The 16,645-nt window shown below is 38.7% G+C and overlaps 1 protein-coding gene across 1 annotated transcript in view; it reads right to left on the reverse strand.

Moving 5' to 3' along the window:
- The window catches only part of LOC108804799 (transient receptor potential cation channel subfamily M member 7-like), a 79,750-nt gene that overhangs the window by 22,838 nt on the left and 40,267 nt on the right, over positions 1–16,645 (reverse strand). The window contains exons 18-26 of the mRNA XM_018576684.1: positions 15,111–15,339; positions 13,467–13,619; positions 13,021–13,167; positions 12,422–12,550; positions 9,817–10,098; positions 8,939–9,113; positions 7,290–7,416; positions 6,690–6,871; positions 6,173–6,305 (exon numbers count right to left, since the gene is read on the reverse strand). Coding sequence (XP_018432186.1) covers positions 6,173–6,305; positions 6,690–6,871; positions 7,290–7,416; positions 8,939–9,113; positions 9,817–10,098; positions 12,422–12,550; positions 13,021–13,167; positions 13,467–13,619; positions 15,111–15,339 — 1,557 coding nt within the window. The remainder of the gene's footprint in view (positions 1–6,172; positions 6,306–6,689; positions 6,872–7,289; positions 7,417–8,938; positions 9,114–9,816; positions 10,099–12,421; positions 12,551–13,020; positions 13,168–13,466; positions 13,620–15,110; positions 15,340–16,645) is intronic.

Consider the following 16,645-nt stretch of genomic DNA (forward strand, 5'->3'; position numbering starts at 1 on the left):
TTGTTCCTTCCACACACACATACACTTCCCTCCTTTATCAATTGGATAGTAGTGTTTGACCTAGTGCACACCACCCCTATTCTATATTCCCAATTTTCAACATATTTCATCATATTTCATTTGCATAGCTATTTGTGTTTTCATGAAGGTTCAGCTGTTTTTTAGATGTGTATAACCCCTAGACGCAACATCATGTCATTTTTGATTTTTAATTATTGGCATACACACTTTTATCATTAACAATTCTAATCATGTGTGTTCTCCATGTTTATATTATATTATGTATAGCAGGGTTTTTTCATTATGCTTTTTATCATGGTTCTATTATGTTTGCTATGGAAATTAATGTCTTTTATCAATTTTTTATCTAATTTTCATCTCTTTTTTATAAAGTATCTCCCATGTGGTATTAGCCGGCCACTGACCCTCGACTCTTTCCTCCTCCCCTGTACTGCTTCATTTGTGATATCAGTCCTCTGTCCCTTGTAATTCTGGGACTCATCAACAGCGACACAGATTGCATAACTGCCTTCTCCGGTTTTCTGCACCTTTACCTTTTACAGACTAGGCTTGTTCCGTCTTTCTATTACCAATTCTTCTAAATTGTCACCACCCACATTTGGCTAATGCCCTATCAGCAGTTAGAGCTCCACACAATCTGGATTACATTGTCCCTTTATATTCTCTATGGGGAGGAGGAACGAGTCATGTTCTGAAGAAGGGGGCGTGCCCCGGAAACGCGTCGACATCTTACACACCAGCACATAGGACATGCCATACGGATTTCACATTTGCTCCGTTCTAATCGCTGTCCTACGGCTTGTTTACATCCTACTCTTGTGAGTACATCCTTGTTCGTTTTTATCTGTTATTGAATAAACCTATCTGCACCAGGAAAGGCGCCCTCTTCTTTGTGCTTCCTTCCAGAAATCACAGGGCCCCATACAAAATTTAGCTATGGAGCCCTGTGATTTCTAGTTACACCCCTGGATTTATATATTATTTATTATAAGCAAATCAAAATTCAAAAAGTGATTCACATGGAACTCAAATACTTCAAAAAGCAAATGACAAATGTAAGGTAAAATGGAATCAAAACACCAAACTACTAAAAGGTAAAATCATTTAAAATCCCCAAACATCTGCTTGACTTTGCAAAAAGAGGGGTAATGTCCAATGTCAAGTAGCCCAGCAGCTTATAAATGTATACACATGTTCCGCTCAAAATATAATTATTCCTTCAGAGTTGCATGGATATACCACCTCCAGCATCAACAATGTGATCTCCATCCTGGTATAAATAACTCAGTTGGTTGTATTTTGATCTGAATTGGCATAAGCTCTGTATGCACCTCAAAGTTCATAGACAGCATTTTACAAGACTGAAATCTCCCTAAATGACCTAGATAAAGCCAGTGGCATATCTATGGCTTGCTCCCCTGTCCAAACATCTGACATCCTAAGAGCTGATAGCTTGTGCACCCAGGCACACCTACACACTAGAGCTGTTGGGCCTGTAAGATTTGTGCAGAATAAGGAATGTACAGCACAGAATACAGAATGAGGTGGTGTGGAATATAACATTGTACAAAAGCATGGCATACAGAACAGAAGGGGGTGTGGAATAGGGAACATGCAAGTATGATATACGGAATGAGACAGAGTGGAATAGGGAACATACAGCATGGCATATGGAATGAGGTGGTGTGAAACAGGGAATGTACAGCATGTCAATAGCATGAATTATAATGCATATTCACAGTTTTTATTTTATATTGTGAGCAAGGATGCTTCCTTGGCACTATTCAGCTGCCAGCCAGGGGGTTCCCCGGCCAGCAGGTGAATGTAATGTAAACAAAGGAGTAGTGATGCTGGCCGATTTCATGGCCATACTTGATCAATTACATCATCCACCATCCCGCCACTTTGTTTACATTCTCCTGCTGGCTAGGGAATATCATTCGCAGCAAGAGTTCTTTCAGGACGGATCGTGTGGGTGAGTCAGCGTATTTGTTTTGATCAGTCATCGGGATCATTGTTCATCATAATAAATCGACGATGGATCTACATTCTTGGACTACATGATTGACAGTCCCCCTCAAAATCTTAGTTTTTTTAATATGTAACTTTTTGTGAATGTGTAACCATGGGAACTATGTACCTCTTACTCATTCACATGGGGGTCGGATAGCTGGGGGCAACCTTCTTCTAAAGGGGGCTTCCAGATTCAGATAAGTTCCCCACCTCGTAGACTCCCATATCCACTGGCCCAGGGCTGTGGGGAAGGTTTCCTTGTGCCCATCAACATGGACATAGGGACATAGTGCCTTGCCAGGTAGAAGTGGCTTTGCCATCCCCTCTTGAAGGTATGCTACACATGTTGAGGGCATGTGGCCTGGCTTAGTTCAGGAGGGGAGGCACACACTCTCTGCCCCGTTTCCTGACCTGCCAAGCTGCCAAATTTGATTGCAAACAGACAGGGAAATGTTATTTAGCGGCAAATAGTGTTTTGACAATGTCCCTTTTTTCTGTAGTACATTGTATACATTATACAGGTGTACCACTTCACACGAAGGTTTAGGGCATCCCCCAAGCATGTTATTTAAAGGAATTTAACATTTTTACTTTCCAATAATTTTATTTTCCCAAGTTAAAATACAGTGAAAAGATACAGATAGTTCATACCTATAACATATTATTATTAAAACAAACTCTGCCATAGTTAATTAAATCCAATTTCAGATGATTGATAAACCATACAAGGCAACCGTCAATAACTTCAACGATATCTACTAGCGCCTAGGCTTTACAACTCAGAGCTCTTATATGCATATCACTTCAGAGTTTTTTATGTGAGCGGTTAAATGTAAGTAAAGTTTAAGAAAACATGTCACAAAGTAATAATGAAAAGGAACGTAGGGGGTCAATAAAATCAAGTAAAATGGTGAAAGATCAGAAAAGAAAAGAGAAAAGAGGGAGTACCAAAAGTTGTACACCTGTACACCTAGAGCAGTCTGTCCTAATAGTATATTGCTCACTCTGATATACCACACCCATGGGTCCCACACTGCATCAAATTTTCACCATGTATCTTGAAGAATACTAGTAAGTTTTTGATAGTAAGACATTTTGGATTTAAAGGGGCAAAAGATTCCGTGGAGGATTTCCAATGCCCAGGCAATAGAGATCTTGGCTGCCATAATATAAATAAAATCAGTCTATCTAGATATTTTGAAATATCTTAAAGCGGTTTGTGAAGGAGAGCAAACTGCGGGTCATTAGGTCCCCGAACACCCATAACCCTATAGATCAGAGCTATAATCTATTCCAAAAAGCATGGATTTTGGGACCAAGCCACCAAATGTGGAACTCTGTACCCTGCTCATCCCAACCTCAAAAACTTAAAGGGGATGTTGCTGGATTTATAAGGAACCAACCAAGTACCAGCGTGATAGCACTTTAAAATTAGCTTCTGTCAAGTAGATGTTGATTATTCCAATGGGAAAGTAACCCCAATATCAGTTTCCCAAGTGGACATGTACGATAATTTGAAGGGGGGAAAGAGGGATAATAAAATGGAGTAGATCATCGAAATTGCTGGAATTTTGAATTTTTGATGTTTTACTTTAAGTATTATTAAAATAACTGCTCTGCTCTTAACTGTATTTTTTTGTTTTAATTTTGCATTGGTTTATGCCCCACAGGGCAGTGTTCAGCTTCCTATTATTATACAGGATTTATACAGCGCCAACAGTTTGCGCAGCGCTTTACAATATAAGGAAGACATCCAATGCACTTCATGTAACAATCCCTTGCCTATTAGCCTTGAAAATGTAGATAACTCATTTTCCAAATTCTCCTCCTATTGACTTAAATCGGGTTTGCATAAAGGCCTATATCTGGAGGAAAAAAATACCTTGCAGTGAAGCTACTCCCGCACTGCAATGGTTAATTGCTCTTTTATGTCTAGCTGTTTTGTCAAGAGGACTTTTACTTGCCTGATCCCAACTCCCCCAGCAGTCAACATTCTCCTCATTATCCCTACCCTTCAGGTAGTCCTCATTGTCCTTATCTATAATGCAGGGCTATGGGCCCTAAATTAGGCAGGATAATGTCAGCAGGCCCCTGACAGCTGGAGTGCAAGGGAGGAAGAGTTTTGTGGACACCAGTCTTGGAATCTGCAGGAGCGAGAATCAGGCAAGTAAAAGTCCTTTACACAGGTTCCTAGGCAAAATGAGAAGCAACCCTTACAATGCAGTGGTAGCCACACTGCAAGGGTAATTTTTTTTTTTTTTTACCTAGAGATAGGCTATAAAGTTGGAAATTTGCAGACTCTTTGAAGAGTTTGCTGAACCTCCCACAGATTGAACCTAAGCATGTTCAATGAGGTCTGGCCACCAGGTAAGATGTGGAGGACCTTGGAATGAAGGAATTACCTCAGTCAAGGCTCTACAAGACCCAGAACAAACCCTATAAAGATTCTAAGAATACAAAAGTTTGTTTTCTCCACATTAGTCATCAATCTTGTGTATGTGAGAAAGCTAAGTGACGGATACAAACCATCCACAATCTCTCTCTCTCTCCGGTATGTATGTATGTATATATATATATAACACACAGCCATTAATGTCTTAACCGCTGACAACAAAAGTGAGTACACCCCTAAGTTAAAATGTCCAAATTGGGCCCAATTAGCCATTTTCCGTACCCGGTGTCATGTGACTCGTTAGTGTTACAAGGTCTCAGGTGTGAATGGGGAGCAGGTGTGTTAAATTTGGTGTTATCGCTCTCACTCTCTCATACTGGTCACTGGAAGTTCAGCATGGCACCTCATGGCAAAGAACTATCTGAGCATCTGAAAAAATGAATTGTTGCTCTACATAAAGATGGCCTAGGCTATAAGAAGATTGCCAAGACCCTGAAACTGAGCTGCAGCATGGTGGCCAAGACCATACAGCTGTTTAACAGGACAGGTTCCACTCAGAACAGGCCTCGCCATGGTCGAACCAAAGAAGTTGAGTGCACGTGCTCAGCGTCATATCCAGAGGTTGTCTTTGGGAAATAGATGTTTGAGTGCTGCCAGCATTGCTGCAGAGGTTGAAGGGGTGGGGGGTCAGCCTGTCAGTGCTCAGACTATACGCCGTACACAGCATCAAATTGGTCTGCATGGCTGTCGTCCCAGAAGGAAGCCTCTTCAGTTTGCTGAAGACAAGCAGACTAAGGATATGGATTACTGGAACCATGTCCTGTTGTCTGATGAGACCAAGATAAACTTATTTGGTTCAGATCGTGTCAAGCGTGTGTGGCGGCAACCAGGTGAGGAGTACAAAGACAAGTGTGTCTTGCCTACAGTCAAGCATGGTGGTGGGAGTGTCATGGTCTGTGGCTGAATGAGTGCTGCCGGCACTGGGGAGCTACAGTTCATTGAGGGAACCATGAATGCCAACATGTACTGTGACATACTGAAGCAGAGCATGATCCCCTCCCTTCGGAGACTGGGCCGCAGGGCAGTATTCCACCATGATAACGACCCCAAACACACCTCCAAGACGACCACTGCCCTGCTAAAGAAGCTGAGGGTAAAGTTGATGGACTGGCCAAGCATGTCTCCAGACCTAAACCCTATTGAGCGTCTGTGGGGCATCCTCAAATGGAAGGTGGAGGAGCGCAAGGTCTCCAACATCCACCAGCTCAGTGATGTCGTCATGGAGGAGCAGAAGAGAACTCCAGTGGCAACCTGTGAAGCTCTGGTGAACTTCATGCCCAAGAGGGTTAAGGCAGTGCTGCAAAATAATGGTAGCCACACAAAATATTGACACTTTGGGCCCAATTTGGAAATTTTTCTCTTTAGAAATGTTTCTGTTTTATAGTTACAGGTTTCCAGTGTAATCTAGTAATCTACAGACTTTAGATTGGCTGTGAACCGTATGGCATTGGTGTCACAGAATTCAATCCACTCTGGTCACTAATTTCAAACCTAAAACAAAAATATAAAATATGTATGACAGAGAGTAGGAGGGGTATATCTCTAACTGAGTTATCTTTTGAAATATTTGTATGACAGCATCTGTATTTTACATTTCCTCTTTTGTTCTGGCTGCATTGGGAATATTTTTTTTAATGTTACATGGTAGAATGTAATTTGAATTGGTCACATTTACATTTATAATACCTTTCTGATGTTACACGGATTCTTTCATCACTCTTTGAACTTTCATGATCTTTCTTGTCATTGAAATAAATCTGAACACATTCTCCTTCAAATTCATGTAGCCTCTTTTGATCTTCAGCCGTCAAGAAGAGTTCTGGTTGAAAAGAAACAAGTAAAGGTTGATAGATATTCATCATTTTCGTATGATCAGAGCAAGTCGCAGTTGACCTTTTTTAAAAAGATGTAAAAAAAAGCAATTATATTTTTATGACGTGTAACAATAAGAAAATTCAGAATCACATTTATTGTAGTAAAGCAAGCAACATGAATTCTAATCAATTGCAATGGGCTACTGCACACCGCTCAATGTTTGTTACCTTTTTGAGTAAGTGTGCTATGCTTCTTTGTGTCCATTTTTATTCAAAACGGTTTGTAGTATTATGTATATATGTATATATATATAGTGTGTGTGTGTATAATCTCACATCTATAATTTAATGTCACATATACCATTAGTAAAATGTATCTTGAAACTTACTTGGTCCTCGTGATCTATTTTTATATCTTCCTCTACACATCCAAGTGATGGCAATAGCTATGTGGGAGAACAGGATAAGCGGAGGAGGGAGCACTGGCTTGCCTTGATAAAGCATAATCATATGATAGCGCTGAAACTTCCACAGGTGATTAGACATTGCTTTACATTCCATGTACACATTGCTGTGGGACACAAAGGACACAACACCTTGTCACTCTTAACCACAAAAACTGATCACATGCGAGATTTTCTATCTTTTACCAAATAAAGTGATTTTACTGGGAAAAGAAAATATGCTATATCTACAAAAGCGATACAGACACCAGTTATAACTGAGTTAAATTGTAGCTTTCACCGGCTCTACTACAAAAATATTCTACTGTGTCCTTTTGGGAGAGATTTCCCTTATCTTTATTCACCAGGAACAACACTGTCACTGGCACACAAAGTGAGAGAAAATCTCCCCAGAGGGAACATAGACAGCAAATATTAACAAACTCCTGTCAGAGATTCTATCCATTCCTTACTCTTTCTAAAACTCAAAAAAGGTTCTGACTGGAGTACCACCTTACCCATGCAACCAAATGGAATTTTACTTACTTGAACAAAGCAATGAGAAGATTCACCATGATGATGTACTGAACAAAAACATAAACAGCTTGTAAAAAACCATTCAGCCAGCTTCCAGTGCCGCAGAGATGTGGTGCAACTGTATCATTGGCGCACACTTGAAAAATTAAAGAAAACACAGAATTACATACAATACATTCAGTACACAGTAGAACAGAAATTGTGCCCAAACTACAGAAGCAGCCCCGACCTTACCATTTGCATATATGGAAAGACATAAACAAATATATATAATGGCATCTCCATTTCTATGTTTGCTTTGCATGTGAATAGATTACCAGAAATAGGATTAAAGGGAATTTGCTGTTACAGAGGTATGGGGGCTGCCATTGCTAGTCTCCTTTTAAATATGCCTGGCTTTGTCTAGACTTAATACTTATGAGTCACATACCTGGAACTAGCATGCAGTAAAAGAGTATCAGAAAAGAGTTACGTTGTAGAATTCTTAATCTCTATGCTTGTTTCAGTTCAGAAAGCCAATGCACCACATCACCATCAACCATAACAGGTATTGAATGTCAGTCTTTTCAAGTGGTGCAATGATGTACTCACATTCAGTATTTGTTTAGGTATGCAAAATACATGTTCTAATCTTACAAATGTAAAATATTCAATGAATTTATTTAGACTTGTGCGCCGACATAAAATTTGTTTCGCATGTTTCCTTATTTAGTTTTTCGGGATTCAGGTCTGAAAGTCAACGAATCCAAAATCCATTTCAGAAGAGTTAGAAAGCATAATTATGTTGCAGAAAATTGCCATTAAATGTTTACTTTTTTCTTTTTAACTTTTTACAGTCCATGGAAACAATAAAAAAAACAAACAGTGTACTGTTCCCTCCGGCAATTCATACCAGACCCTTTAGGTCTGGTATCATCAGTTTTATCAGTTGTCTTTCCCTGTAAGGAAATGAGTTACCATCTGGTTTTTTAACATAAACAGTCTAGCTTAATATGATCCGACGTGTTTCATAGCCCTTGATAACTGCATCTTCAGGAAAAGCGGTAATTGAATATTCACAATAGCAAAATAGAACAGTCCAAATCAACTGGGTAGCATACCAGCTCCACTCCTCCCATCAGAGTGCCTCATACGGAGCAACAGGGGCTGTTTGGAGGGGTCAGACTAGACCGCATGCATGGAGAGATAATTCTTCTCAAACTGCCAAATCATTGGTTGTAGCTGATGAATTGGTATATACCATGGATCAATCTATAATTCTCAATCCAAACAAAAAATAAACCATGTCTTGAATTGGTGTTGTAGTAACCTGTTTGAATCACAATGGAATCTATATTCCTTGTACTTCAAATTGGCAAGGCATTCATTGCACGGATTCCAGAAAATGGACTGGCAATCTTTCTCAGAATGCGGTCAAAGATACAAACCTTTTCCTTCAGGTAAGCCTCACCAAGCAAGTAACATTATTAGAAGGAGAGGCCTGACAGATTCACTGCTGTTTGGTATAAAATTCTAAAAAGAAAAGCCCCATATACAGTACACAGTGATGGGCCAATAGCAATGTATGAGGCATAACAGCAGACAGCCATGCAAGATACCTCTTACTGTATTCAGTACAGACAAATAGAGACATAATTGATGATAGATACCAGACTTACCATCAATTTCATAAGCAAACATTTCACCATACATCATCCAGTATGGCCGAAATACAACAGCTTGAGCGAGATTCCAGGAAGGTTTTTCATTAGGAAAAAGAATTCCGTGCTTTGGGACACCAAAGGACACCACAACAATCCCCATTATAACAATAATGAAAAACATTCTTGACATCTAAAAAAAAAATAGTTTAATTGCAAACGGAACCTTAGAAAAATATGCAGTACTAAAAATAGGCTGAAACGATAGTAGAATATGACATTTTCTGGCTGTGCTAATCTGAGGACCTAACATTTACAAATCAGTTTGAAGAATTCCTAAACCCCTATCACAAATGTACAAAACTATCACGCTATAAATACACATTGATTGTTATAATGCATTTGTTGAAGCATAAGAAATACATTTTCTGTGCAAAGGGGGGAAAAAATGGTTAGAGTAATGCTGTGCAGGGGATTAAAGGAAACGAATATCCAGGTAGAATTTGAATTTTTAATTAATATGTAACTGATTTTTTTTTAAATTTTAGAATATATATAGAATAATGAATATATTTAGAATGCATTAGAATTATGTTTAAGGATTTTTCAGAACTTCACAACTGGATTAAAGAATGTTTATCACTCCTTCTAAAAGTCCTTGTTGTTTGGCTAGTATACTGCTATTATGGCTTCACTGACCAGCAGCAAATACACACATCAGGAGGTATGACTTCACAAGCTGCATACTTAATTTGGATTAGTGATTCAAAACGTATTGACAGCAGTGACAGACAGGAGGCAAGCATTTTTAGGTCAGCAATGGTTCATATAAACTAAGTATAGGTTTTCTTTAAATCATTTTATTTCCTGGCAAAGAATAGACCGTAGTGGCTTACCATTCTCCCAATCATAAAAACGTAGAGTCCAGCATCTTGATTCACACTCAATAAATCCAACAACCTCACAAACCAAAAGATTGTGTTGAGGCAATAGATTATTCTTCCAGAAACAAAAATTAAATCCTCACTGGGGTTGTCCTCAGACAAATGTCTACAGCTGAATCTTAGACCAAACCCAACGAGGAATGTCAATATGCCAAGAAATTCATTAATATTCAAGTAACTGCTGAAATGTGCTTTAAGCTTCTGGCTGATTTTGCCAGCCTCTGAAATGAAGATCTGCAAAGAAAAGAACAATATGTTTAGCCGGGCTAAATCTGTTTAGTTAATACCATAAAAAATACTGTAGGTAATGATGCTCTGTAAAATAGAACAATAAGTCACTCATCAACTGCAAAGACCTAACTAGACTGAAATGATAGAAGATGACAACTGATTGGTTGCCAGTGGGTATCGTTTGCATTCTTTGCTCTATGCTACAGGACCTGTTTAAAAGTGTATCTAAACACAAGACCAAATTTGTAGTATATTGCAGCTTACCAGTCCTCAGATGTGGTGGATCTATTAGTTTTCTTTTTTCTGGCTTTTTGTTTACTATATTTTTACTGATCCTACCAGTAACATACTTCCATGTCCATCACATTCTCAAACAATTCATCCCCACATGTGGGGATGAATCATGTGGGGGATTGCATGGGCTCCCGCACCGTAAAGATGTGAACGGAGCCTTAGCAACCAATCCATGATCTCGTTTTAATATTCCAACTGGCCTAAACTGATTGAATGCAAAGTTTGGCTGGTTACTATGTACTAAGTCAGTAAGAAAATAAAAATGCTGGTGATACCTCTCGTGTGACTAACGCAATATAAGCTTTAGATTTAGCTATGGTTTCATACAAGTAACTAAAAAATCATATATACACACAAATACTGTGGATATAAAAAAACAGACTGATAAACCTGCGACAAACAAGGAAACTGATGCAGAGACAGAGGTATAGGTCAATAAAGCAAGAACATTGTTTACAAACGAGTCCAAGCAATTAAGCAGCAGGGTGAACTAAGCACATTTGGTCACAATATTTCCTCTATTGTCTGCCTGAGAGCTGAGTTGTGAAATAAACAAAAATGACACTTTGGTCATAGTGAAGTTATTGCTGCTATTAACGCTATGGTGTAGTGTGTTAAATTTCTGTATAAATGTATATTCTTATTCCTTTCTTTTTCTATGTGTCTTAAAGGTCCCCATCAGAACAGTGTTCTGCAGGTCAGGTCTGTGAAAATGTTTTTTTATGGGAAGATCAATCCTGCTTTTGTTAATGGTAATTTGTTCCGTTTCACTTACAAACAGACCTCTGGTGGAACATTGCACACACATAGTCAGATACACCACAGCAGAGGACCTCCAGAAAAAGGTTCCCCTAACCCTGTGTACTTGCTTAGATTGTTGTACCTGCACACAGCCACTACTATTGTATAGGTGTCTTCAGGTCTTGCACCATTTTTGGATGGATTGGTTACTAGAAAGATGGGGAGGGTCTGAGAATAAATCTTGTAATCTTTATGTAGGACCAGTTGGAACCCCTTTTATGATTTTGTGCAGAATCTCCAGCTGTGGGTGGTAGGTAACCACCAATGGGAGATGGGTCTCTCCCTTGGGTGGTTGATACTTCAGAAGGTTTTCCCTGGAAATGGAGGCTGCCTTTCTAATCTTACAGGATTATTCACTAGTGGGTGAAGAGTTAGGAGAAGGCAGGAGAAGTGAACAATTTAGGACAACATAACTGAACTGGAATTTGAGCTGAATTGGAGAATTTTTCCAGTTCAGCTATGTTGTCCTAGATTGTTCACTTCTCCTGTCTTCTCCAAACTCTTCACCCTTTTGTGAATAACCCAGTTAGTGTCCATTGTCCTTCTGCTGTATAAACCCCTCACAGGTGTAATTCTGATCCATAGTAGAAGAGCAAATCAATTGTACCGTATGCATTGGCTGTATATCATGGAACTTTTATTGTGTTTGGAGTGAAAGCATTCACTTCTGAGGTAGACACTATACCATATCAAAGTGTATGTAAACAGTTATCTTCTCATATTTGCCTTCTTTTGCTTTATTAAAATGCAATTGAACAAAATCTGTTTGATAAGTGCAAAACATACTTTTTGATCCTGAAAGAAAGCCAGTGCTGTGCTGTGTTATGTGCACACTACATTGTTAGCTCACACAATGTTATCAGGAAGTGTGTTAGGGCTCCAGGGCACCCTCCCCTTCCCTCAGGGGGGCAGGTGTTCTGAAGCCCAAATACAAATCCTATTATATTCCTACTTTTTACATTTATGTAAGTGCCTTTATTGTTCATGGAAAAATCAAGTACTTATAAAAAGCTAGTTTATGCACAGATAGGATATAAATACCTACACACAAAATATGCAGCAGAGCAAATGTGAAATTCATGTTTAACTTTATAATAATGAGACTGGAAAGCAGAGCCAAATACCCCAAGAAAACTCTTGGCAAATGTTAAAAACAGTTGGTAATTCAATTTTCATTGTCTATCCAGAGCAGGAACATTCCACTTTGGCTTATAAACTGTTTAATACACACCTCACGCATTGTCTCTAGACCTGTGGTGACTATGCTTATGATCACAATCCACTCTTGCACAGAAGGTAAACGTTCCATCTGAACCAGAACGACATAGGTGTAGAGCATCAGGAATGCTAGGTAGGCTACCTAAATGCAAGTTAACAATAGGTTAACAACTGAACACAAAAACTAGCCTAATCACACTACTTTAATAACGTGACACATGTATAATATGCTTTTAGCTATACGTGGACAGTGGACTGCTTTGTGAAATGGAATGAAATAATCAACTGTTATATTGAAGGCTGTATCTGGTGTATGTTTATGTTAACAGGGAAGAAAGGTTAGAAATAATGGTCCTTTTACGTCTGCACTAAACAATATCTGGTTGGTATCTGATTGGAGTCTATAGGTAACACTGACGGTACCTGTTTGGACTTACACAAATTAGGCTAACTCAACTTTTCCCCCTTGGCTTCAAGCAATCAACCCTTCACTAATGCAGTACAGCCAATACTGTAAGTACTGCATTTCCTGTACCTATGTGGGCCAACAGACCTAATTAATGTCTCAACAATAGAATACAATGAAAATGCATCAATAAATATGTCATTTACCGTGTTAAACCAAAATTTCACAATTGGTGCATGGTAAAATGCAAAATACTTCTGTGCCAGAGGAAGACGATGATACTTTCCTTCAATCCTAATTTCAGGATGATTTCCTCTAGATGCATTATGAAATGTGCGTTCCTTGTAAGCACCCTATAATAAAAGTAGTTATAAAGAATGATACTGTACCACAGCAATGAAGAGAAATATGGCAGATGAAGGAAAATGTTGACTAGAATATAATAGCAGAGTGTTTGTTCAAACACCTGGGGTACTAGCCTTCCTATAATGGTCAAACTTTGTTCAGTAAAACAATATTAGCCACATAATTGGATTCAGGAGGATTATTTGTTTACACACTTCCTGCCACTGACTGTCATATACAAGGCCAGTATGGTATCAAAACAGTTCTTCTATGTTGTAAATGTAGATGGCAGTGCTATTGGCCTTACCAGAGTCACTCCTTCTTCAGTGTATTTCACCTCATCCTGTTCATTCTGTATCATCTGATGGGCATCTTCAGACAATGGGATGTGAGACATTTGTGCCTTGGTTTTATAATCAAAAAATGGTATAACTGGTGGCAGAAAAATACCTAAAATCACCTAGAAAAAGTCCAATGTAACAATTTTTTATTACTGTTTGTATAGTGTACAAAATCTAAAAAATGCAGCTACTAGATACATGTATTAGTACTGTGTATTACAATTGCTATGAATAGATTAACTCATATACCATTACAGTCATTGGCAGGTAACCTGATGGTGGTTACACTTCTACAAAAAAACTCAGTTCTGTGTTAGTACTCTTTAAGTAAAATAATAATTTTAGGAAATAAGTGCACTTTTAAAACACTCTGGGGGGAATTCATAAAAGTTGGAGCAGAAGAATCTGGAGCAGTTGCTTATAGCAACCTATCAGCTTCTCTTTTCTATTTGTTCAGGTAAGGTTTGAAAATGAAAGATATAAGCTGATTGGTGGCCATGCACAGCTGCTCCAGATTTTGTCTGCTCAAGTATTGATAAATCCCCCTGTTATTCATCTATGTGTGGTAAGATGGTACATACATCATCCATCCTAAACACACTTCTTCAGAGAATGTGACATTTACATGCAGTTTATTCTATACAATACAGAGTTTGAGTATATGGGATAGCAGGCAATTTCAATGATTTTGGATATTATTTAGCAGGCTCATATACACATAACATGCACATTAATGTTTGAAGTGACATACATCCAATATATCGCATTTGGAGGGGTCATTAATCTATTTGACACTTTGTGAATTTGATGAATGACCATATGGAGTGGACTGGTGGATTGGACGGTGAAGAATAACAGTGTTTGCTGCTCCACTGTGTGTGTAGTGAGATTCACTTAAGAAACTTATACAGTATACTTTACAATCAAACAGTTCTCCCAGTGGCATTTGGATAGTTAGACATGCATCATGCTTTTGTATAGGAAGGGTGCAATCAACACTATGGTGTACGCTTACATGGGTCATATACTGATAGTATCTTCTAACATACTGTATATGCAGGGGCCTGTGTGAGGGGTTTAAACTTTTTTTGGTATTTGCTGTGTTTAACTATAGTGATTTAAATAAAATTATCAGCTATTTATGTCTGTGAAGGTTCTCATTCATCCAGGTCATGGTATATCTGTAAAAAATAAGTCAGGGCAACTGGACTTGCTGTATTTTTTCTTCAAGAAAAATAGTGGAAGTCTATTTTTGGGTTATTTCTATGTGGTCTGCATGATGCATCATGCACCCAGACAGGCTGAACATTTGTATGTACAGTAGGTATCATTGATAGGATCATTTGTGAATATTTTAATTTGCCTAAGGCCATGCCTTAGTGACACTACACGACATGCTTGAGTGACACTACAAGGTCATGGTGAACTTCCCTCTTTTTTTGTTTTTGAAAACAGCAATGTAGCCAAGCTCTCCACTCCTTCCTCTGAAAGTGTTTCTTTTTTTTGTGGATACTTCCAAACAATTCACAAAAGCGAAGTGGACTTTCTAGTTTTAGCACTGGTGTGATGTTCCCAGGCTAGCCTTAGCCTTTTAATCTTTTCATAGCTACCTTTAACCATGAATTTTTCCTCAGGTTCAGCCTCCCCATCCACATATCTGTCAGTAGTTTCTGAGTACATGCGTGGGAAACAAATGTCCGGACTTGTCCTGAAACAGCAAGCTTAAGGCACGTAGATTTGCTCCAGTTACTTAGCTCATATGTTAGTAACTTCATTGTCATTCTTTCATTCAGCTGATAGGTCTTATCAAGGAGTTCAACAGCCAGATCTCCAAATTCTCTAAGGCAGAGAGGATAACAAAGCACTGTCAACATTATTTTTACAAAAATAAATTACATGGAAGCATAAATATAACAGTAACATTAATAGCACAAATACAGTTATGATGCTATATATCTTCTTCATTCTGCTTCCCATAAAGTTCTCTGGTGTTATGCCACCAAAAATTTGGAAAATGGCTGGACTGGGGATCATTCATATGTATGAAAGCCCTACCCAGCCACCCCCTGCCCAAGCTTTATCTGGGGGGAGGGGGGGGGAGGGGGTTAATTGTCCATGTTCTATGTTTCCCAGCTGTTGATATCCTTGTAGAGGTGACATCACTGAAGACATCTGTAGAGTACCTTCTCACAGTAATAAAGTCTGGGCACTCCAAAACTATTTAAGAAACCCCATAATCCCATCAGTTGGTTGAAATTTGCCACTTCTAGGCATGATTAAAACAGACTGCTGATTAAACATATTTGTTTTTAGAGAGTCTTCAAAAGTCCTTCAATTCCACCTAATTGCCAGAGCTGTGTAGCAGGCCTGTTATATGGTTTTATGGCCAACTGGACAGTCATAACATTAGTTGACAGATCCACTAGTAATTAGATTCCACCTAGATGACCTGGACTCAGATGACCTGTAGATAACCCTGTTAACAAAACTGGTTTCAAAACTTCACCCAGAATTCATAATTTTTAACTTGGGGGTACTACATTAAAAACAAATATATATATACATAGATGTATCATGAAACACTGGTCGCATACATACCATGCACCCGTTTTGGGAAGTACAGCGGGCTCCTTCTGAGGGAGCCATACACCACAGGTATGTCAAATCTGGTATGTATAAAAAAGCTAATTTCATAACGTACAATAATCTAAGGTTTATCAGATGGTAGCATGTGGGTATATAAAACTATGACTGCATTAAAGTGACATTAAACCCTCAGATTTTTTAACATAAAACAATACTGTAATGTGTGCCTTACTGTAATCCATGGTTGTTTCCCTTCTCTTTGCTGCTCTTCCTTTTAAATCTGTACCTGTTCTCATGCTGGGCAGAACTTCTGTTTTGCAGCAGACTGCCTTGTCTCAGGAATGGATACACGGTGTCTGTGTATACGTTTCTATAGGCTTAAAACCTGGGCCAGCACTACAGGAAGAGGCCCTGAGCTGAAAAGGGAAGTTCTTCCCAAGCATGAGAAGACATCAGGATTTAAAAGGAAGAGCAGCAAAGAGAAGGGAAACAACCATGGATTACAGTAAGGCACACATTACAGTATTGGTTTATGTTAAAAAATCTGAGGGTTTAATGT

Source organism: Nanorana parkeri, unplaced genomic scaffold (genome assembly GCF_000935625.1).
Source record: "Nanorana parkeri isolate BGI_ZX_2015 unplaced genomic scaffold, ASM93562v1 scaffold74, whole genome shotgun sequence".
Taxonomy (NCBI): Eukaryota; Metazoa; Chordata; class Amphibia; order Anura; family Dicroglossidae; genus Nanorana; species Nanorana parkeri.